We start from the raw sequence: 23547 nt of genomic DNA on the forward strand, positions 1-23547 counted from the left end.
GGCCGCTCAGGTGTGTCTTGGGGAGCACAGAGCCGAGGAGCACGACGTAGACGGGCTGGTCGCGCAGGTGTGTCTCGGGGAGCATGGAGCCGAGGGGCACGACGCAGGCAGGCTGGCCGCGCAAGTGTGTCACGAGGAGCACGGAGCCGAGGATCACGGCGCAGGCGGGCTGTCCGCGCAGGTGTGTCTCAGGGAGCACGGAGCCGAGGAGCACGACGCAGGCGAGCTGGTCGCGCAGGTGTGTCTCGGGGAGCACGGAGCCGAGGAGCACGACGCAGGCGGGCTGGCCGCGCAGGTGTGTCTCGGGAAGCACAGAGCCGAGGAGCACGAGGTAGGCAGGCAGGTTGCGCAGGCGCGTCTCGGGCAACATGCAGCTGAGAAGCACGACAGAGGCGTGCAGGCTGCGCAGGCATGTCTCGGGAAACATGCAGTCGAGAAGCACGACGCAGGCGGGCTAGCCGTGCAGGCATGTCTCGGGGAGCACGGAGTCGAGGAGCACGACTCAGGCGAGCAGGCCGCGCAAGCGTGTCTCGGGCAACATGCGGCCGAGAAGCACGATGCAGGCGGGCTGGCCGCGCAAGTGTGTCTCAGGCAACATGCAGCCGAGGAGCATGACGCGGGCGGGCTGGCCGCGCAGGCGTGTCTCGGGCAACATGTAGCCGAGGAGCACGGCGCAGGCGGGCTGGCCGTGCAGGCATGTCTCGGGGAGCACGGAGCCGAGGAGCACGAGACAGGCGGGCAGGCCGCGTAGGTGCGTCTCGAGCAACATGCAGTCGAGGAGCACGAGATAAGCGGGTAGGCCGCGCAGGCGTGTCTCGGGGAGCACGGAGCCGATGAGCATGACTCAGGCGGGTAGGCCGCGCAAACGTGTCTCAGGCAACATGCAGCCGAGAAGCACGAGGCAGGCGGGCAAGCCGCGCAGGCGCATCTCCGGCAACATGCAGCCGAGGAGCACGAGGCAGGGGGGCAGGCCGCATAGGCGCGTCTCGGGCAACATGCTGTCGAGGAGCACGACGCAGACGGGCAGGACGCGCAGGCGTGTCTCAGGCAACATGCAGCCGAGGAGCACGACAAATGCAGGCTGGCTGTGCAGGCGTGTCTCGGGGAGCACGGAGCCGAGGAGCACGACTCAGGCGGGCAGGCCGCGCAGGCGTGTCTCGGGCAACATGCGGCCGAGGAGCATGACGTAGGTGGGCTGGCCGCGCAGGCGTGTCTCGGGCAACATGCAGCCGATGAGCACGACGCGGGCGAGCTGGCCACGCATGCGTGTCTCGGGCAACATGTAGCCGAGGAGCACGGCGCAGGCGGGCTGGCCGCGCAGGCGTGTCTCGGTCAACATGCAGCCGAGGAGCACGACGCAGGCGGGCAGGTCGCGCAAGCGCGTCTCGAGCAACATGCAGTCGAGTAGCACGACGCAGGCGGGCTGGCCGCGTAGGCATGTCTCGGGGAGCACGGAGCCGAAGAGCACGAGTCAGGCGGGCAGGTCGCGCAGGCGTGTCTCGGGCAACATGTAGCCAAGGAGCACGAGGCAGGCGGGCAGGCCGTGCAGGCCCGTCTCAGGCAACATGCAGCTGAGGAGCACGAGGCAGGCGGGCTGGCCGCATAGGCGTGTCTCGAAGAGCACGGAGCCGAGGAGCACGACTCAGGCGGGCAAGCCGCGCAGGCGTGTCTCGGGCAACATGCGGCCGAGGAGCACGACGCAGGCGAGCTGGCCGCGCAGGCATGTCTCGGGCAACATGTTGCCGAGGAGCACGGCGCAGGCGGGCTGGCCGCGTAGGCATGTCTCTGGGAGCACGTAGCCGAGGAGCACGAGGCAGGCGGGCAGGTCGCGCAGGCGCGTCTCAGGCAACATGCAGCCGAGGAGCACGACGCAGGCGGGCAGGCCGCGCAGGCATGTCTCGGGCAACATGCAGCCGAGGAGCACGACGCAGGTGGGCTGGCGGCGCAGGCGTGTCTCAGGAAGCACGGAGCCGAAGAGCACGACGCAGGCGGGCAGGCCGCGCAGGCGTATCTCGGGCAACATGCAGCCGAGGAGCACGATGCAGGTGGGCTGTCCGCGCATGTGTGTCTTGGTAACATGCAGCCGAGGAGCACGACGCAGGCGGGCAGGCCGCGCAGGCGTGTCTCGGGCAACATGCAGTCGAGGAGCATGAGGTAGGCGGGCTGGCCCGAGGAGCTACTTACGTTGTCGTCCCCCCTGCCCATTTAACGGTGGCGGGGGCCGAAAACTACTGTGCCTGATTTCCTCTCTGAGGGGGAGCTGGTTGTTTATGTCACACGCTTTTGGACGTCGAGATCGAGGCGTCAGGGATCTACCGCTTCAGCGGAATCGCCACATCAGGCTTTCATTATGGCGGGGCATCCTTCGGCATTCCTGACGTGACGTGACGGTTACGCACATGCGCGGGTGGGCTGCCGCCCATTCTCGGGAGGCGAAGGGGCGCTGGTTCTGGTGGGATATCTCCCTTAAATAGCGAACGCCCGGCTTCGTTCCTATCTCTCGCTGCTGAGTCCTCTCTTTCAGGTCTTGTCGTCTTCTTTCCAGTCGTCCTCCTCGCCTCCTGCGTCGTCTTACTTTTCCCAGTAGTTCCTCCCCGTTAAGGTCAGTGAGGATGACATCCTCTCCTCCCTCTTCTTCTTCCTCTTCCCACGGAGCTAGGGAGAGATGTCCTCCACCGTCCCCCGTTCAGTCCTCCGATGGGGAAGCGGCGCGGGCCCTCGAGGCCTTGATGTGGCCGCATGACCTGGACTCCACCGTGGGTGGGTCATTGCTGAGGGGGCTCCGGGAACGCTATAGTATCCCGGAGAACTATATCCTCAGCGCGCCCGAACCGGGACAGCGGGCCTATGATCCAGTCCCGAAGGGTTTTGCGCTAACCTTAGACGCCCTGGAGGCGGGGCTGCGCCTTCCCTTACATCCACTTATCGTGTCCTGCATTTCTTTCTGGCGTATTTCGTCGTCCCAGGTGGCGCCGAACTCTTGGCGCTATCTAGTGGTGTTCCTGGGCGAATGCCACTACGCCAACATCACCCCCTACCTCAACCTATTCCTCTCTTGTTACCATCTTTCCAAAGGGCTGGGGGGTTATTTTCTATCGGCCCGGACGGGCTTTCGAGTCGGGGGGGGCCCTTCCAACAGCAAAGGGTGGAAGGGGAAGTTTTTTTATGTTAGCTGTGTAAGGGACTGGGGCTTCGGGGTTCGGTGGTCCACGAGGGCGATCGATAACACCGTCCCGAGCCTGAGTGAAGCAGAGCGCCGGGATTTGGGGAGGCTTAAAGAGGTTCTCCCCAGCTTCCAGGCCATCCGGAACATGACCGAGCAATGGCTGGTCAAGGCGGGTCTTAGCCCGACGCCTCCGGGTACGTCAGTAACGCTAGGTTCGGACATTGCATGGCTCAATCCTGGTCCTAATATTTTTCCTATTTCTTGTAGAAATGGTGAACCTTCGATCGCTTCTAGGCGGTCGAGCGGCGCATGCTCCCCCTCCAACCCCGTCAGCTGACCCGAAGCCCGGCTCGAAGGACGCCCCGTTGGACATCGAGGCCAGGCGCTCTCGGAAGAAAGCAAAGATAGCACCCTCCAAGGGGGTTGAAGCAAGCCCCCGTCGGGGCGAGGCCGGACCCAGTCGACATGCGACAGGGAAGGACCCGCGCCCTCCCTTCGTGCGTGACCTGTGCCGATTGCCCGTAGGGGACGAGGAGCCGTTCCTGACGCGGCAAGTGGGCGAGATCCCGACCGGGGAGGCAAGCGGCTGGGGAGGCCTATCCCGGGGGGACAAGGTGTGGGCCGGAGGGAAATCCTTCGCGGCATTCCTCCAGGGCGCCCTTCATCCCGACATGGCTCGGGATTTATACACCCTGCCCTCGGAGGCTCTGCTTGGCAAGTCCGCCAAGTATCTGACCTAGGTAAGTGCTTCGCCTCCCACCTTGGGTTACTCATCCGATGCTGTTCTTCCTGACCCGTCTTCCCTCTTACATGGCCTTCATTACGCGACGGCCCTGATGGACCGGGTGCATGACGTCGGCCGGGTCATCGGGGGCCTCATCAGCCGCTACGCCGAGCTCCGCCGCCAGGTCGAGGAGGCCCGAGCCAGGGCCGGCCCGGAAGCTATGGCGGCCGCCGAGAAGCGCGCGGCGAACTCGGAGGCGGAGGCGGCTCGCCTCAGGTCGGAGCTCGAGGCATCCGGGAACTCAAATAAGGAGCTCCAAAAAACTATAAGGGTGGAGCGGACCGAGCTCCGTCTGTTGAAGACGGAGGCGGTCACCCTTAGCAAGAAACTGGAGGAGGTGAAGGCGGAGGCGAGGGCAGCTTCTGAAGCGCTTGCCGAGGAGGCTCGGCTCTGACCCGACAAGGACAAGGAGCTAATCGCGACATACAAGAAGTCCGAGGGGTTCGAACTTGGGCTGACGCGCACGGGGCGGGTTTCCTTCGAATACGGATACCGGATCGCCACGTCCTGCTTCCATGCGCGCCACCTAGGCCTCGAGGTGGAGGAGGACCCCTTCACCCCTCACCCCAAGGATCTTGAGGTGGACATGCCCGAGGACGTCCCCTTCGATGACCGTCTAGACATCCCAAAGGAATAAAAGGAGTCTTATATTTTTTGTTAGTTTTTTTTTTTTCCTAAGGTGTCGGTCGGTCTATAAGTCGGGGTCGAGTCCTGTAATGTTAACTCTTCTCAAATAAAAGAACATTTTCTTATGTTGCCAATCTTCTATTCTCTTACACGTAGAATTTCTTAAGGTTTTGGACATTCCATGTCCTTGGTAAAGGACAGCCATCCACCGTGGCGAGCCAGTATATGCCTGGTCGAACGACCCCGATGACTCGATAGGGTCCTTCCCATCTGGGGGAGAGTTTACCATGTGCTCGGGTCGGGTTACTCACCTCGGCCCTACGCAGCACCAGATCCTCCAGTCTAATAGGTCGGGGACGTACCTTCCTATTATAAATCTTGGCAACGACTCTTTTATATGAGAGGGCCTTCAGGTGCGCGTCGGCTCGCCTCTCCTCGAGCAAGTCCAATCCGGCCCGGAGTCCCTCGGCCAACGCACCTTCGTCATAGGACTCCGTTCGGGGGGTGGCTATCTCCACCTCAGCGGGCATGCGTCGCACCTTTGCGTGTACAACTTTGCGTCTTGGGACATGGTGGGCCAGTAGTACCCTTGACGGAGCACCTTAAATGCTAGGGTGCATCCATCTACGTGTTCGCCGCAAATACCGCGGTGGACCTTGGCGAGAACCGACTTAGCCTCTTCGGGCTCGAGGCAACGTAGGAGGGGGAGCGAGTACGACCTCCTATATAGCCGGCCACCGATCTCACAGTAATGGGCATGGGCTCGGCGCAGGTGTCGGGCTACAGTTTCGTCTTCGGGGAGCACGCCATGGCGCTTAAATTGTAGCACCTCCTGCACCCATGTCGTCGGCGGGTCGGCGGTGGTCACCGCTGCAATCGTGACGGCGCGGGTGGGGAGCTCTTCCACGCCGGGCTCGTCTGAAGGGTCTGATCTTTAGGCCAGCCTTTCTAGGGCGTCTGCCCGCTCGTTCTGGCGCCTAAGCACCCTGGATAACACAAAACGGGAAAAATGGGCAACGAGTGTTCTCACCTCCACCGGATACTTCGACATGGTCGGGTCCCGGGCCTCATAGCCACCATCGATCTGCTCGGCGACCAACTCCGAGTCAGTGAGGACGTGTATGTCGTCCACCTGCATTTCAGCGGCTAGCCTGAGCCCCACCAGCAACGCTTCATACTTCGCCTCGTTGTTGGTGGCCTTAAACCCGAAGCGAAGGGAGCACTCGAACGAGCGCCCGTTGGGAGCCTCCAATACCAGCCCGGCCCCCGCGCCCAATCAACCGGACGATCCGTCCACACGAAGGAGCCACTCCATTTTCACGCACTCTGGCTCCTCGCCCTTGGGCTGAGTCAATTCCGAGATAAAGTCAGCTACCGCCTGTGCTTTGATGGCAGTCCTCGGGACGTACCGAATGTCGAACTCTCCGAGTTCCACTGACCACTTGAGGAGGCGACCTGCTAGGTCAAATTTAGACAACACTTGTCGGAGCGGCTGATCGGTGATTACCTCGATCAGATGAGCTTGGAAGTAGGGGCGCAGCTTCCGGGCGGCCAGTACGAGTGCCAGCGCCAGCTTCTCAATGGGGGGGTATCGCTCCTTGGGTCCATTAAGGACGTGGCTAGTGTAGTAAACCGGTTGCTATCCTCCATAGGCCTCTTTGATCAGGATCAAACTTACTGCATTTTGGGAGGCAGCTAGGTATATACCGAGCTTTTCCCGAGGGGACACCGAAGCGAGGCGAGGGAGGGAGTCCAGTTGCTCCTTTATGCGAGCGAAGGCTTCCCTGCACTCCGCCATCCATGCAAACTTTTTAGGATTCTTCAGGGCTCGGAAGAAGTGTAGGCAACGGTTGCCCGATCGGGATAAGAACCTTGACAGGGCGGCGAGCCTCCCGTTCAGGCGCTGTAACTCCTTGATTGTCCGAGGGGCCTGCATGTCGGTGATTGCCCGTACCTTGTCGGGGTTTACGTCGATTCCCCTTTCGTGTATGATGAACCCGAGGAATTTTTCCGAGTTGACGCCGAAGGCACGTTTGGCGGGGTTGAGCCGCATGTTGTACTTTTGCAGTGTATTGAATGTCTCGGCCAAGTTGGACAGGTGAGCTGCGGTTGTGTGACTCTTCACAATCATATCATCGACGTAGACCTCCATGTTTCTCCCGATCTGGTGTGCAAACATTTTATTCACGGTTCTTTGATACGTAGCCCCGGCATTCTTCAGTCCGAACGACATAACTTTGTAGAAGTATACTCCTTGGTCGGTGAGGAATGCTGTATGCTGCTGGTCCTCAGGTGCCATCCTGATTTGATTGTAACCAGAGAAGGCGTCCATGAACGAAAGGCGGGCGTGACCAGCCGTCGCGTCGACCAACTGGTCGATTCACGGGAGGGGGTAGCAGTCCTTCGGACAAGCACAATTGAGATCGGTGTAGTCAACGCACATTCTCCAGTTTCCATTGGGTTTCTTCACGAGGACTACATTGGATAACCAGCGCGGGTATTTGGCTTCCTCAATGAAGCCGGCCACCAGGAGTCGTTCTACTTCTCCCCGAATGACCTGCTGGCATTCGAGAGCGAGAAGCCCGGGCCTCTGCTTTACCGGTCGTGCATCAGGGGAAATGCACAGGTGGTGTTGAGATACTTCAGGGTCCACACCCGCCATGTCAGTGGGAGACCAGGTGAAGACATTGACGTTCTTTTGGAGGAGATTGATGAGCTGGGCACGCTCATGCTCAGGAAGCTCCGACCCGACCTTGACAGTTCGATCTGAATGCCCATCCTGCAGGGGCACGTCCACGGTAGGTCCAGTTGGCTCGGGGTGTGGGGATAACCTTTTTATTTCCCGAGGGTCTTCGAGCGGGAGCTCGGCCCTCCTCCTCTTGTGCAGGGAGATCGCGGTCAAGTAGCATCGCCTTGACTCGCGGGGGTTTCCCTTGGCCTCTCCGACCCCCGCGCGGGTCAGGAACTTCACAGTCCGGTGGTAGGTATAGATGACTGCTCTGAACTTGCTGAGGGTGGGGCGTCCCAGGATTGCATTGTATGCGGTAGGGAGGTCAACCACCAAGAAGGTTGTCATCACCGTCTTCGTCCTCGGTGCTTCCCCGAGGGTTAAGGGTAGGACGGTCGCGCCCAATGGCGAAATTGATTCGCCGGTGAATCCGGTGAGCGCCAAGCTCATAAGCACTAGGGCATTGCAAGAGAGCCCGAGCTTTTGGAATGCGTCCAAATAAAGGATGTCGGCAGAACTCTCGGTGTCGACCATGATCCTCTTTACTCATGCGTTGGCGATTCTGGCAGCCACCACTAGCGCGTCATCGTGTTCAGGCGGTTCGGTTCTCTCAGTTGGAAACGTGACCTCGGGCGCGGGCCCGCGTCCGGGGTCTTCGGGTGTTGGGGCGCGGGCGTATGCTTTCCGCCTCGTCATACTATTTCCCCCAGACGCAGGGCCGCCCATGATCACATCAATCTGCCTTTCAACGGGGCCCTCGGGTCGTGACGAAAGCTCTTTATTCTGCCGTATGTAGTGGCCAAGATGCCCCCTCTGAATTAGCTCCTCGATCTGTCGCTTCAGCTCGCGACACTCTTCCGTATCATGCCCATTCTGTCGATGGAAGAGGCAATATCTCGTTTTGTCTGCGAGTTGCTGGGGGTTTCTCATCGGGGGGGTTGGAGCAGCCCCTTCCCCTGTATCTGGAGAAATATCTGAGTTCGGGATGTTCCCAAAGCGGGGGAGGGCGACCTCCATACGATCGGGTTGGATCGGTCCGGTTTGCATTTCAGCGGACCGGCTAGCTGCCCAGTCGATGGTTCTGTCCGGGGCCTTTTATTCTCCTCGCGTCTCCCAGACATCCAGGCTTCTGCCGCGACATAGTGATTGGCTCGTTGGAGCATTTTCGAGATAGTGGAGGGGGGTTATTCAACGAGGGACCAAAAGAACCTAGAGGGACGGAGACCTACCATAAATGCCTGCATCAATAAAGAGGGGTGAGCACCTGATAAGCCTCGGATTTCAGTGGCGAATCAGTTCACAAAACGAGAGAGAGGTTCGTCCTCTTTTTGGTTCAGTCCGAGGAGTAGGGCGATGGATGGCTTTGGTCGAGCCAAAGCCAAGAAGTTGAGCTCGAACTCCTCGACGAGTTGGTCGAAGGAGGTGATTCCCCCGGTCTTCAAACCGCAGTACTAAGCGCGGGCCGAGCCTCTCAAGGTTGTGGGAAACACTCTGCACATCAGAGCGTCGGATGTTCCGTATAACGCCATCTGAGCCCGAAAGGCGGCCACGTGGTCGGCGGGGTCGGTGGTGCCATCATAGGCGTCCAGGGAGGGGAGTCAAAAGTTCGCGGGCACCGGGTGATCCTGTATTTCGATTGTGAATGGTGACCCCCGACGCGCCTCATCCCCAGGCTCCCCCTTTGAGGTTCGGACCTCTCTCCGTACATCTTCAAGTCGCTGATTGAGAAAGTGCAGCTGGGCTCGGATAGAGCCCATTGATTCAGCTGACATCAGCTCCTGCTCGGGTCGACCGGGAGGGTTTTCCCCTGCTCGATTTCCCAGGGGAAACACCCGAGCCAGGGGTGAATCGAGGGGCCAAGGCAGTCGCGTGAGCTGGTGCAGGCGGGTCCAACCGACGCACAGGCTGGGTCACCGATGGGTTTGTCGTATGGGAAACGAGCGGGATTACTGTCTGCACCATTCCTGCCAAGGCCCGGACTTGAAAGGCGAGGTCCTGAAAGGCTTCAGATGACACGGGCGAGGGGACACTCGGGGCACCCTCGGGGGGAAGTAGGCCCGGGTCATTGAACAAATGCCAATAGCGTTCTGAGATCGTGGCAGGATCGTCCGGCCTCGGCTCGTTGCGCGAGGGGTGCTCGGTCGGCGCCCCCGCTACGAACGGTCCCATGGCAGGGCTTCGTCGGGGTCGGTCAGGGGATCCCTCGACATTCAGGGCCCTCCTTCTAGCGCCAAACTGTTGGTGTAAACAACTTTGTGCCGTGTCTCAGGGCCGACGCGGCTTGGTTCGGGGCTGAATGGCGGGGATCTTTGCTCAAGGTCTCTCGGGATTGCCGAAGTGACCGACCGCGCGGACCAGATCATCGTTGGGTTCGTCGGGATGTCCCGGGGGGAAGGCGTCCTCTCCTTACGTCCCGGGGAAATAGCTTCGTCTCCTTACCTGCACACAGGTCAGGTCGGAAGCTCGGCCCGACCCCTCCGACGATCAAGTTAGTGATATGGAGTGGAGTGGAGTGGTTCCCTTTTTCTCCCTAGGGGTGGAGTTCTTATAGGGCGATTTACCGTATCCGATGCGACAGCTTGCAGGGAGTGGGTTGCGTCTGACACTTGTGTTGGCGTGGCATGAAAAACAGAGTCTGAACAGGTCGTTAATGGGCCTCGGTGCGCGTTTTGGTTCGTTTAACCAGGTTCCGTCGGGTCGTTTGAGGTGTGAGGTGTCGCCCGGGACAACTGATGTCTGCGCGGGTCTTATCGCCATTTATTATCCTCATCAACCCTTCTCAGAGTTAACGAGATGAAAGAACAGAAAACAGCACACGATGGCGGACGGAGCTTTCGACGAGGCGTGCGGCTGCCCTGTCCCCTGCCCCGGCGGCGATGACGTCTGTAGATGACCCTCGCCGCCCCTCGCTCTCCATATCATCCGTGGTCGTGGTCGCTTAACCTTTGTCTTCCGCCGACGACAGGTGCAGGAGAGGAGGAGTTGGAGGAGGAGGAGCCGCGGAAGGAGGCGGTGGTGGAGGTCGTGAAGGGGCGACGCACTCGCTGTGCACGTGCGGGGAGCACTTCGGCTGCAACCCCTGCGCGTGTGGGCGGTCCGGGGTGAGTGCAGTGGCGGGCCGGGCGGCGTGCACGTGTGGACCGGGTTGCGGGTGCCGGGCATGTGCGACGTGAGCTATATGGTATTATGGCCAGTGGTGTTCGTCCGGTGGCGGCTACCTGGTTGCCTGTTGACAGCTTACTGTAATAATAGAAAAAAGAATAAAAGGTGGCTGCTTTGTTAATTCTATATATGCTGTGATTCTACTCTTTCAGATGACAGTATAATCAACTTCCAAACAAGCTACTATGTCGAGTAAGTATCATTCCGATTCATATGTCGTCGTCGCACGAGGAGAAGGAAAACATGATGTTATACCGGTGGCTCGAAGCTGGAAGTGTGCAGTACGAACCATGTCAGTCTTTGTGGGACGACGGGTGATGTGTTGTGCATGCAGGAAAGCCAACAAGCGTGCGGGCAATTGCCTGTTTGAATGCGTGAAGCGGATCCCAGAAGCGCCACTTCCCGGCCGGTGTTGCCTGGCCAATTCTGGTCGGTCCCGCTCCGGAGGCGTCACGTGAGCGGGACCCTGTCACGTGGAATGCCGAATAAAAAGAGAACTAACTGAAACTCCCGCGCGCGCGCGCGCGCGAGAGAGAGGGCAAAATGGGCAACGGCAGTGGAGACGCCGTCGACGCGACGAAGCACAAGAAGAAGAGGAAGGGCCGCCCTTCCCTCGATATATAGAAGCGAAGCCTCCGCCACCAGAACCATCAGCAACGGCAGAACAACCGCAGCACTGTCCCTAATCCCAGTCCCTGCCACAAATTACCCCAATCCACCGCCCACCCTCCTTCCGCCGTGTCAGCCGCCGTAAACCTAACCCACCGCGAAATCCGGAGCAAGACGAGGACGAGGACGAGGGAGGAGGAGCCTCCTGCGGCAAGCGCAATGAGAAGAAGCTCAAGCTCGTCCTCCGCCTCCGAATTCGACGACTTGGGCCCCAGGCGGAGGAAGATCGACCGTGAAGAACGCCACAAATAAGCTCTAATTTGATCCCTTTCGATCGACTAATCGACGCTGTGGCGATTGTCTCGGTTGGGGGACTTGGAAGTCAGAGAGTGGATTGTGAAGTGGAATGAAATCGACTTCTCGGATCCTGGTCTCTGGATTTCATGGATTCTTTCCCTGCCTACATCGAGGCCCTCGGGTGGACCGTCTGGTTGGGTTCCGTTCTTTTATTGGTCTCTTTTCCTCTCTTTAGCAGCTATCCAGAGTGAGAGATGATTGAGTTTTGATTAGGTCAACTCCAATCATTTCTCGGAAAACCTAAGCGGCTGCTGCATGGGAAAATTTCACACACAGTTACCTTTTTGCAACCTTGATTGCGTTGGAAAAAAAAAGAAGCTTTTTTTTTTGTCTTTTGTCTTCTTCCTACTTTTTCTTGTCATTTCTGATTGAATTAGTGCTGCTCATTTTTCCCCAATGATTTTGTAGGTGATCTGTTGAGTGGCCTATAAATGTTCCCTATTTTTTTGCTCAATCTTTTGGTTTTGATATTAGAATTGATATGTGTTTTTTTTTTTTTTCTGTTCTAATTTTCAGGCCAAGAGGATCGATTCCACGAAAGTAATGTGCTCGGTTCCAGGTTTGTGTTCGTGCATTTATTTCAATGGAAAGCTGCACGCGACCTACACTGGATTGTAAGAAACATCTAATTTGTTTGGTTAGCAACAAGGAAGCATTCAGTTTTGGGCCCATGACACTCTGCCGGACAAAAAGTTGTCGGTGTTCATCCTTGGTAGGCTCCAGAAGTGCGCAACTCTGGTGTCTCTTTTTAGCCGGTGTGATGTTTTCCTCTGAACATTTGTTTTCATTGTAATCTTGCTTGATCTCCGGGTAAGAGATCTACGGTGTCTTTTCCGAGCCCGGAGGTCTGTTTATGAAGTTCTTATATAATTGATTGCTTCTTTTCTTGTAGTTCAGTAAGCTCATCCTAGACCTGGAGCGCTTAATGTCTGTGTCTGATGTTATATAGCTAGCTTCCAGACTCTCATGAAGTCATAGAGCATCCGATGGATTTCGGAACCGTGCAGAACAAGCTGTACAGCTGAGCATACACTAACCTGGAACAGTTTGAGGTAGTTTCCATTTCTTTCCAAATTTTCCAATAAAGATATATAATTTTTATTTTTTATCTGGTCTTCTCTGATTCTATGTCTATACATGTTGGTATACTTTCGCTTTTCGTATTTTGCACTGCTTTTCTGGCTAGCTTGATAATTATTGAAAAGAAACATGACCTTTGGACTTGCTAGAAAATACGGTTGCTTAGTATATAACATTGTTTGCTTGGTATCATGAATTTAATACAATATTTGCATGTTAGAATATATTACAGAAGCTGAACACTAAACTGAACCGATTAGGCATATGGCATGGTGCTGATGCCATGAGACTTGGCATACTGATTGGTTAATGAAAGGAAATGGCTGATGCTGATGCCAGGAGATTTGCCGTGCTGGTTGGTTAATGAAAGGAAATGCTTGATGCCAGATAGATTGACACTCATCTGTTGGGATATGAGTCTAGTTTAGTAATGGACAAGCTTGCAGCAATTTTCTTATAATTAAACCTGATATGATGCTTTTGATCTAAGCATCCTAGTTTCTACCCAATTCCATTTTCTCATTACCTGTGTTGGGTACAGCTCTTGGCCCATAGCCATCAAGAGATTTGTGATTGAAGTATATCCTCTGTTTCCTGTGGTGGTATGACAGCCCTTTATAGAGGATAGATAGTGCATTATTCCAAAAGCAAAAGGTTGATCATGATCTATTTTCCTAAAAAATATGGTTGGTTTGTGTTTGATTTGCAAGCCAAGTTGGTAGCTTAATAAACTTCCTCGAAAGAGTTGACACTATCATCTTATGACGTTTTGCTGCTGTTGCATATTTTTACTCCTAGTTTATCTCATGCAAATTTCTGTTTCCAACACACAACTTCAAAAATCATGCGTCTGATCATATGTTATCATTTCTAAACACATCGGTATGTTTTATTGTGGGGATCAGGTCGGTCCTCATTTGGAATATACATGACACAGGCGCAAGTAGTTCGTTTGGTGGTGGTGCAGATGCTGGTACGATTCTTCATCAACACATGGGAATGCAATCGACTGGTGATGGTTTCGATGCTTCATCTAAGTTCAATATTTCTCTTAATCCGTATACTTTTTTGTTTCTTTTGAAGATATCTGAGGAGTTTTGTTTACCTTTCAGTTCTCTGCGGATCAAGCCAATGTCAAATGAGCAAAGAAGACAAGAAGTGTAACTCTCGAGTCTACAGACAAATGTGAGAAGATGACGGAATTCGTGCCTTACTTATCACCACAAGCCTTTTGGCGTCGCGTATCGAACTCCCTCTTCGGCATGGTTCCCTGCGGCCACCTGGTCGCTGATGTTACGACAGAACAAAAGTAGCGCACGGCACGGTTCATGTGATGCGTAGGACCGTATCATACAACAGTGGTTTTCTCACTTGGAAGGCGAGTACTCTTTTGGATCCGGTTTTATCATACTGTTTAGTTCCTCTCGATCATTATGTATGCTTGTAGAAAGAGGAGAGACGGGAAGAGTAAAAGAAAATGAGTAATGAGTTGATGCAAAGGGATTGTTTTTCTTGTTTTAATAGGATATAGGTGAGTCGACAGAGATCAATTGGTCAAAGAAGACGTTGGAGTTCAGGTGCGTGTCAGCTGTGATCACCCAGATGGTGTTCGATGAGGAATTCAGGACACTCGACTGAACAGGGAGTAGCAAGTCAACTTCACCCGGTCAAAGGTTGAGAAGCTTATCCCAACCTTTTCCACTTGTTCAAGACTCGGGACACTCTCGGAGAGCGTGTCCGATGAACGACTCACATCCAGAGGTCGCTCTCTGCCTCGCCAAGCTCAGCTCAGGCCAGTCTTCTGAGATCTATCGGCGAACTCTGGTTTCGCTCTCTTCAGCAGCTCCGTGGAGGAAGCAGATGATGGTAAGTCAGCCGGTGCATCGTGATCTATCACATACAGTCTGAGAAGCAGGACGCCGAACAACCCCCACTGCAAATTGCAACTTGGATATGTATTTTATTCCATTCAGCTTTCTTTTCCGAAAGGTATTCTGTGAGAGAGAGAGAGAGAGAGAGAGAGAGAGAGATAACAACATGCAGGTTGTCCGCGGCTGGTTCTCGCCTTCATGCACACCTTGCGCCCTCGCGTGTCAGTTGTCACGTTCTCGTTGCATGCCAACAGAGTTAAAGCAGCACTCAGGGAATGGAAGCACAGACAAGAGTTCATGTTCCACTGGTAGCCGCTGTAACATCATGCACTCCCCTGCCTTTCCCTCCTCCTCCTCTCGTCCTCTATCTGCTCTCTTTGTATTCCGAAGCATCCTCAACCAAGGTTATCTTCTTACAGAGCTCTCTGTTCTACTCCCGCAAGCTTCACTCTCAATCAGTGGTTTTTGGTGCAGAGCTAATCAGAAGCCTGCATGGGTACCAAGTCTCGGAAGAGGAGGAGGAGTGGGTGGAGAGGGAGTTCCTTTTCTCCCCTTCCTCCTGCATCGAAATGCGTGATCCCATCCCTGGGCCCATCATGGTGGCGTCGACGGCAGGTGATGGTGGTAATGGATTCCGGTACAGGTTCAAGGAGGAGCAGAGTGTGGGGCTCTGGCGCTGTATACTTGCATTTGACTCTACCGTGGCCTTCTCCGCTTCTTCTTCTCCGATTCCTCCACTCCTCTGTCTTTCCAGGTAACATAAATAGTGAAGGAAAACGAAAAAAAAAAAATGTCAGAAAGAAGCCATTCTTCTCCATCTTCTTAATCATACATTTCATGTCAGGATTGCCCCTAGCAGATTATATTTAGATTGAAGGAAGTTGTCCATTTGCTTTGCTATTTCTTTGATAGACAATTGGTTGTTCTTTGTTATTCTTGCTAGAAATTTCACCTTTTCTCGAGTTATTGCTTCTGATAGAGTGATTGGTTTGCATAACAGATTCTGGGGAGGCTCCGCTTATTGTCCCAGCCTCTTGAACTGTGTGACAATAAGGATTCTAGTGAAAACTACAAGAAGTCTAGGAATCCCTTGTCATAGTTCATGTGTGCAGCTTTTGTTCCTGCGTCATGTTTTGAGGAAATACAATTGTCGCATGCAAACTCTTCCAAAGACATCTCTAATGTTCTTTACTGGCTGAGTGACTTCATTAGTCAAGATTCGGGTTGTTATGCCTGCTTCATGTTTGTTCTACCATGAACAAGACATTCACTCAAGATTTGGAATTTGCTTTATGTTTTCTTTCTGCCTTTGTTTTAGCCTTTTATTTTGTCTTGATAAAAGCTCTTCTAGTTTTCAGACGAGCAAATTTGTCATGTATCTTATCATGCATTCCTAATTCCTGTATGTGATCGTTGAAAATTTGGCTATAGGTTGATATTTATTAGTCAAACTTCTGTGGGCAGACTGTCAACGACACTAGATCTATTTTCATTTCTTACCAGCTCTGTTCCTGCATCATAGTCGCTAGCCTTAGCTCCTCGAATTACTATATTCCCTTCCTGTTTCTATATTTCTTAAGTTTTGGTCCTAAGCTAATGAACTATTTGACTTTCTACTTCAAGACCATCTTCAAAGTTCATTTCAAGGTTTTTAAACCTAAGTGAAACTGAACAATCTACACCGAAGTAAGCTCTTATAGAAGCACCTTCTGAAATTTTTAGTAATCTCTGTATTTGAGATTACGGTTCTTACTGGGGTTTGCAATTAGAATTATAACTGAGATTCATATGTGTATGGCAGAAATCCCAGGTTGAAGAATATACCTAATTTGTTAGGTGATCTCCAGGAGGCATTCCAGTTGAGGTGTGAAATGGAAACTAAAAATACCATCAGTTTGGCTTCAAAGGGGATTCAGGTATGTGAAGGAAAAGAGCCCCATGATACAGCAGAATATGCAGATACTGGTTATGAAGATGGGTCCTCAGATTCATGTTCCACTATCAGACATGTAAAGTTGAGGAATCAGAAAAATCACAGAACCTTACAAGGTAGGAAGTCTTCTATGAATACTGGTTTTCACTACAATCACTCCAAAAAAGAATAAACTTTCTTTTCATCTTTTAAATATATTTCACTCTTACATTGGTGTCTTTTATCAACTCGCAGACTCTTCCACTCCTCTCCGTTTCACATTTTTATCAGTACATACAAGTGTGATATAGATTATTTTGATGAGCAACCAAATAGATGATTTAGATAATGTTAGATGGATGCATGGAAAAGCACAATTTGTTTCTGGCACATATATACTATTTATCGATTTGATACATATACCATGCCGTTAATCTATGAACAGCATGTGCATTTGTTGGGAATTTGTACAAAATGTGGTTGAGATATTATTGTGAGCATTTGTATAGGTTAGAATGTAAAATATGATAACAGTTGTGGTTGAATGATCCATTGCGATGAATAGGGAATTGCTGATGGTTTAGGACATTAATTTGTTTTCTTTGTATAAAAGAATCTTATATTTGGATGTTGCCATTTAGGATATATTGAATAAAGATAGTTCTTTATTGTCAGAGCGCATTTAGAAAATTGACATGCAAGTCCATTATTCCTCTATTCGCAAAGATTAATCATATAAGTTCATTTCTTGATAAGTCTATCCTCTTAGCTATGGCTTCTAATGGTTTCTGTGAAAGACTGCAGAACTTGCAATCTCCATGAAGAAGAAGAAGAGGGCTGCAACAGAGCATGTAGCTAATATTGCTTTAACCGACCTTGTTAAATACTTCGATCTTCCAATTACTGAAGCTTCGAAATATCTGAGGGTTGGACTTACTGTTCTGAAGAGAAAATGTAGAGAATTTGGCATTCCTCGTTGGCCACATCGGAAAATCAAGTCTCTCGACAATCTGATACAAAATCTCCAGGTAATTAATTGCAACATCTCTTCTGATACTGATTCTTGGTCACAGTTGAAGGTCACAAACAGTATGCAGTGCCATATTCTGAGCCACTAACCAAATCTCATGTCTTTACTAATTCCAGCACATTGATTTGCACATTTAAATCTATTTAATTCTGGTGACATCCTAAGATACTGCTTAGTAGTTGTGTTCACTTTTTTACTGTCAGCATCACACCTATGCTTCATATGAAAATTGGCTTCTAAGGAATTATGAGTCACAGTTATGATACCTCATCGATGTGTCTGTCTGACACCATTCCTGCAAAAGTCACTCATGAAATGATTATGAATGCACTTCGATTTGAAATTGTCTTGCAAAACCTATCATATTCTATGAAATCTTTTGATGATGCGCAGGAGGAGGTTCATCGACAGGAGAAGGAGAACAAATCAGCTGCCATGAAAGCAGTCATTAAGAGGCAAAGAATGCTGGAAGGTGAAAAGGAGTGCATAGAGAAGAATCCTTTCATGGAGTTGCAGATAGAAACCAAGAGGTTCAGGCAAGATGTCTTCAAGAGAAGACACAGGGCAAAAGCTCTTGTTAGCAAGCAAGATTTCAGCACATCTCCAATGAAGGCATGCACTTGATCCTGGATTTCTTCTCTCATCCTCAGGGTATGGCTCTTAAAGGATGCAGTATCCTCACTTTTTGGTTGTGTTATTAATGGCAACATAGAACAGTGATGATGATTTATTTGTTGTAGTATCATGTCACTGCGTATGGTTATGCTGATGGTTAGTAACATTTGTGCAATTCTGAGTGACTCCTAAAGGTTCCATCAAAACTTACAAACCATACATCTTCTTGAAGAATGATTAGAAAGAGAATTGCAACAAATCACACATCACAAGGAATTATGTTTCACTATAATATTATATATATATATATATATAGCTTTTATTGATTTAGAAAAGGTCTAGGGTTTCTAAAGTTTTATTATGATGAGTTAAAAAAAAAAAGGTATATTCATTAATTATATTGATGTTATTAAGGATATGTATGATAATGTTAAAAGTGCTTAGTGAGATTCTTATTAGTATATGATTACATCAGAATCTGTATTAAGTTTTTATTTTTTACGTTGATAATGGATGATTTTATAAGTTATTTATAAAATAAACCTTGTTGGTATATATTATTTGTTGATAATATTATTTTAGTTGTTAAGAGTTAATTATGGAGATAATTTTTAAAAACTAAAAATTTTAGATTAAGTAAAATTTAAATTAAAAATATAAGATATAATCTTAGTAATGTTAAGAATAGATGTAAGGATATAATTAAGTTAGATGAAAAAAAAATATTTAAATAAAAATTTTAGATAGTTCGAATCAATTTATTTGGAGAGAGCATGAAAACTGGATCCGGCCAGAGATCAAAGCTGCGTTCTCTTCGCAGTCGCGTGTCACCCAATGTCCATGGCCTCCGTTCCCAACATGGGCCGATCTTTGGGCCGATGTTTAAGTTTGTGGCCCATCATGCTCTCTTCTGGAGAACGTGGCGGTATCGGGACCTTATGGTGATCTTATCATACACCTGTTGGATGACAAAATGGCCCAAAAATAATTTTTTTTGAGCTAAAATCCTTAGATATTCGTTTTTGTTGCTCTCACATCGGTGATCGGATCCAGTTAATCTGATTGCATCTCTTCGACATAAGACACTCCGTGTCTTTTGGGCCTTAACGAGAGAGGCCCGCACGTGACGCTGTTTGCTTGAGGCTGGAATTCTGGGTTCGGATACCAATTTTGGATCCGTAACCCGTACCCGTTGGCCAACACGGCGCATCATCCCATCATCGTTCCTCCACCTCAAACATCCTACTTGGTGGGACGCCGACCGCGGCATTGGCATAGCAGTAACTCGAGGCATAATGGTGGGCGGCTTGTTCCTTAGTTTGGGGCGGCCCACGCGACAGCAGCAGAAGGCCTGCATCGCCCGCTCCGGCGACTTCAACTACGACCCCAAATTCCACGGCGCTTCCTCTCCTCTTCGAAGTAGTCTCGGAGACAACGTAGTAGTCGAAGAAGAAGCCCTTTCCAAGAGCGGTTTCTTCGTCAACCGCGCCCGTGTCCTCCTCGGCGCGGGTCCCCGCACCTTCGACCTTGCCAAATCCGCCCTCCTCTCTTGGAAGTATACCCGTTGTTTCCCGTCTTCTCCTGTTCCGATTGTTCTCTCGTCGGATTGATGCTATGCTTGTCTGTGTAGGCACTTTGAATTGGGATGGACGTTTGTGGATCCGGAGACGCCGGTCGAGAAAGGGGAGAGGTTCTGCGTCTGCGTGAAGGAGGTGATACCGTGGCTGATGATGCCGCTCCGGATCGCCTACGTGCGTGACGAGATCTCTGGCCGCGGCCCGACCAAGGCTTCCTTCGGTTTCGGCAGTGGCACTCTCCAAGGCCACCTCTTGGTATGATTCTGTTCTGTTTCCCCTTTACTGAGCTTTGTAGTATTTACTTTCTGAGAATTGCTATCACTAAATCATGATGGAGAGGTGAAATTGTTTCCTGGTGAAGACTTTGTGCATTAGCAAAAGCATCTCTCTAACTCCTGAAACCTATGCACTCAATTGGCTATGACATCTTGATTGTAAACCTCAAGCAATTCACTAGAACTTTTCACTTCAAGTCTAGTCAAAGGATTCTTGTGATGCCAGTATTGAACCTTGTTTGAACTCGAATTATTTGTGTATTAATAATTATAATAAGCTTCATAATAGCTGGTTATATTTTTTGGAGGCATTCTTTGTCTTAGGCAAATCATGCATCTTTGTGTAGCTTCAGCTTCTGGCATGTTTAGATTGTTGTATGGCATAGACAAGATTTGATAATTGGCATGATCAATGATGATCCTTATTATTCATTACAGAGTTTAGTTTGTCATCATGATCATATAGGTTTGAGCTTAAAGTGGGAAACCATCCTCTAACCTTTAGAATGAGAGAGAGAGAGGATCCTAGAATCAACACTATTGATTTCGTGAACAATGGGATTGATACCTGTCATCGAAGAGGACCTGTTCGACTAGTGGGAACAGTTGATATGATTTGGCATCACTGGAAGATCAAGCTTTAGATCAATGGCTTCTATTTTCTATCATTTGGTTTTATAGGTGAACTTCTACATATCTGTCTACTTGTTTTGTTTCAGGTTAACTAGTTGTATGGCTAAGCCTATAACAGCAGTGATCATCATTATATATGTTAGGTCTTGTTTGGTCCTTATTAGCACATAAATCGAGACTATTAAAGTGGTTGATGCTAAAGGGCACTCAACTGCATAATATTGGATCTTGCATCACTTCAAAAAGAAGAAAATGTGGCTTAATGCTTCATATTAACTGATTAAGGCACCCATCCCTCATGGGCATGTACAAGAAAGAAAAAACAAAGAGCAAGGGATGGAAATCTGGAAGTAGATGATAGATAGAATTCACATGAGTGAATAGTTAGAATGTTTAGTGCTGCCAAACGACTACAAAAGATGATAATTTTATATAAGTCTTTGTTAATGTTAGAGAGCTTGTCATTTTTCTAGATTTTCACTGTTCTTCTATTCTTTTAGCTTTAGGATTGAGATCTTGTTTGATTTTGACCTCAAAGCAGTTTTTTCTTTCTATGACTGAATTCTATTTATAATATATTTTATGTCAAATTTACTTTTTTTTAATGAGTTCTAAATGTCGATATATCTTTCTAGACTATTCTGTACTAGTGATCTTTGATTCTAGCATGAATTACCACTTGCGTTAAATGTGATAAGAAAATATTTCAATATTGGAACATTAGTTTGACCATGTCACTTGAAATATTCATGCCCTTTTGGATTGAGGTATACACCAGTTGGGAGACTGGAATAGTGAAATAATGTTTATCCCTTTTTAAGGATTTTTTGTCTTTTGAAAGGAGAGGGAGGGGTAATCATTGTTCACGTTGGTTTGGATTTACATTCAATTAATTATATGTGGATCACTTGAGCCAAAAGATTCTTGGTTGAGATAGGAAACAAATGAACTGTGATTTATCATATTTCTATATGATAGGGAATGATGATCTGGCTGACACCTCCTCGCCATATAACCGATACTCTAGCATTATGTGGCTAACACCTCGTCACGTAATCAACACCCTAGCATTGGGTGGTCGACACCTCCTCATCACGTAGTCGACATCCTGACGTTACATGGCCAACACCTTGCCATGTAGCCGATACCCCGGCATTATGTGGCCAACACCTCTTTGCCACGTAGTCGATGGCCCAGCACCATGTGTCCAACATTTCGACATCGTGTGGTTGGTATGGAGTCGTCCCCCATGCTTCTAAACCATGTCACAATTGTTGCATGTTCCTCGGATCTGGCGCGACATGATTTCGCCAGAACCAAGAGAAGCATGTATTCGTCTCCGACATCAATACATGTTTTCAAGCATAACGATTCTAAAGCCACACTATAAAAGGCCTCTTTAGATGCATACCTCAACATATTGAAATTCTGAGGCTTTTGTGCATTCACCCCTTAAGAGTTCGGCTCTTTGTCAATACCTCATAACTGAGATTAACTTAAGCATCAGAAGGACTTTGTCGGGCATGTCCTTGTCACAATTTTGTAGGGTTAGCACCCAAAGAGACAAGGAGGATTCGGCATTCTCTCAAAGTTTGTCAGAGGCAAGCGCAAAATAGGAACTCGGTTAGCTCCAAATTGGTTTTACGATCGAACAAACCAAAATCTGCATTAACCTTATCAATTATCAGTTTTAGGTGAAAGATCACAATAAAGAAAACTCAGCAAGCAACTTACAGAATGTCAAGGTAACTAGCTTAACTAGTGTTGTTGATCAGATTTCATAAAGAATACGGTAATGGTCGTAGAATGAGAATATTGTGTCAGACAAATTTGTGGTGTGTTTAAACCTCATTTAGTGTCTCATAGGAATTCTCATAGTACCTGAAATGCTGGATATTTGTTATCAAAAAGAAGAGAGTGCAGTATCATCCATCCGTTTGCTTACTTCCTGCCCTCTTGCACATACCCTTTATATTTCACCTCTTCGATCCATTGCAACAGCACGCAAGTCCACAATAATACTCTCGAGAAGAAAGAGAGAGTGCAGTATCATCCATCTATTTGCTTACTTCCTCTCCTATCGTACATACCCTTTATATTGTACCTCTTCAATCCACTGCAACAGCTCATAAATCCACATACAATCTTTTATTGAGGCGATGGATAAGCAATGCTAATTAAGTTAATGTACAATCTGACCCTAACCTGATGTTCAGATCTTAGTTCACCTTTAATTCTTATACCATTTCCCAATAGTTTAATATCTGTTCCCAATATGAAACGACTTCTTCTGGCCTTTACTAATGGAGATCTGCTTCTTTGGGATGGACAAGTATAACACTAGTTAGAATCATCATAGAGTATGCAAATAAATTTCTTGCAAAAAGATGAAGAGCCTGTCTTTCCAGAATTATGTTGTGTATATATAGAGGAAGGGTGAGCAACAGTCAATAAGCATATGCTATCCCTTCGAAAAACTAGATAAAAAATGTTCTTATGTTGCTGACGGCCATGACGAAAACATTTGTTATTTTCTTTTGCTGCATATGTCGTGAATAGGCTGGGGAGGAGCGCTTCTCGATCGAGCGGGACGAGAACGACGAGGTCTGGTATGAAATCTATTCCTTCTCTAAGCCTGCACACTTCCTCTCCATGGTTGGCTATCCATATGTAAAGCTTAGGCAGCAGTTCTTCGCTCATCGTTCTGCGAATGCACTAAAAAAGCATGTTGCCATGAAACAGCAGTGTGCGGTAGGAGAGTGAGGACTTCTGCCTTGTGGAACAATGACTTGTATTAGCCAACATGTGTGTATTTGAATCCTCTCATAAAAGGCAACTGTAGCTTAGCTGGAGTTAGCCGAGATCTTGACTCGGCATTACATGGTACACTATCTTTGATCATTGACATGGAGGGTCTTGTTCATCAAGAACAGTGCTGATTACATGTGTAAATTTGGATCTCCACAGCTTCAATGATCTAAGCAACCAACCCATCATTTACTGTCATGGCAAAACAAATATATCTTCCACTTTACAAAGTCACACTAAGAGAATAGAACGTGATCTTGTTAAATGAACAAATTATATAGTACCAAGCAGCACTAAGCTGCCAATTACACAA

At 49.7% G+C, this 23547-nt stretch overlaps 3 protein-coding genes and 1 long non-coding RNA gene across 4 annotated transcripts; 3 read left to right on the forward strand and 1 right to left on the reverse strand.

Moving 5' to 3' along the window:
- Window positions 1-7851: 7851 nt before the first annotated feature.
- LOC135645771 (uncharacterized) lies at window positions 7852-8322 on the reverse strand. Its single transcript, XM_065164465.1, has one exon. The coding sequence runs from the start codon at window positions 8320-8322 to the stop codon at window positions 7852-7854; it is 471 nt and encodes a 156-aa protein (XP_065020537.1).
- Window positions 8323-12349: 4027 nt separating this feature from the next.
- Window positions 12350-13765, forward strand: LOC135644925 (uncharacterized). Its single transcript, XR_010498629.1, has 3 exons — window positions 12350-12485; window positions 13419-13525; window positions 13626-13765. It is a non-coding gene; the product is annotated as an uncharacterized LOC135644925 (long non-coding RNA).
- Window positions 13766-14321: 556 nt separating this feature from the next.
- On the forward strand, window positions 14322-18158 carry LOC135644923 (protein RKD5-like). Its single transcript, XM_065162904.1, has 5 exons — window positions 14322-14788; window positions 14859-15138; window positions 16186-16433; window positions 17101-17324; window positions 17720-18158. The coding sequence occupies exons 1-5, from the start codon at window positions 14467-14469 to the stop codon at window positions 17948-17950; spliced, it is 1305 nt and encodes a 434-aa protein (XP_065018976.1). The 5' UTR covers window positions 14322-14466; the 3' UTR covers window positions 17951-18158.
- A 1014-nt stretch (window positions 18159-19172) lies between these two features.
- LOC135644924 (UPF0548 protein At2g17695-like) lies at window positions 19173-23327 on the forward strand. Its single transcript, XM_065162905.1, has 3 exons — window positions 19173-19496; window positions 19572-19773; window positions 22986-23327. The coding sequence occupies exons 1-3, from the start codon at window positions 19237-19239 to the stop codon at window positions 23187-23189; spliced, it is 666 nt and encodes a 221-aa protein (XP_065018977.1). The 5' UTR covers window positions 19173-19236; the 3' UTR covers window positions 23190-23327.
- Window positions 23328-23547: the final 220 nt, after the last annotated feature.

This window comes from Musa acuminata, chromosome BXJ3-8, assembly GCF_036884655.1.
Source record: "Musa acuminata AAA Group cultivar baxijiao chromosome BXJ3-8, Cavendish_Baxijiao_AAA, whole genome shotgun sequence".
NCBI lineage: Eukaryota > Viridiplantae > Streptophyta > Magnoliopsida > Zingiberales > Musaceae > Musa > Musa acuminata.

Coding starts and splice junctions, on each gene's coding strand:
- LOC135645771 (XM_065164465.1), bottom strand. CDS start 8,322: ATGGAGGTCGCCCTCCCCCGCTTTGGGAACATCCCGAACTCAGATATT.
- LOC135644923 (XM_065162904.1), top strand. CDS start 14,467: ATGTATTTTATTCCATTCAGCTTTCTTTTCCGAAAGGTATTCTGTGAG. Junction 15,139..16,185: donor CCACTCCTCTGTCTTTCCAG/GTAACATAAATA, acceptor TGTGTATGGCAG/AAATCCCAGGTTGAAGAATA. Junction 16,434..17,100: donor AAATCACAGAACCTTACAAG/GTAGGAAGTCTT, acceptor GAAAGACTGCAG/AACTTGCAATCTCCATGAAG.
- LOC135644924 (XM_065162905.1), top strand. CDS start 19,237: ATGGTGGGCGGCTTGTTCCTTAGTTTGGGGCGGCCCACGCGACAGCAG. Junction 19,497..19,571: donor TCCGCCCTCCTCTCTTGGAA/GTATACCCGTTG, acceptor TTGTCTGTGTAG/GCACTTTGAATTGGGATGGA. Junction 19,774..22,985: donor CTCTCCAAGGCCACCTCTTG/GTATGATTCTGT, acceptor TGTCGTGAATAG/GCTGGGGAGGAGCGCTTCTC.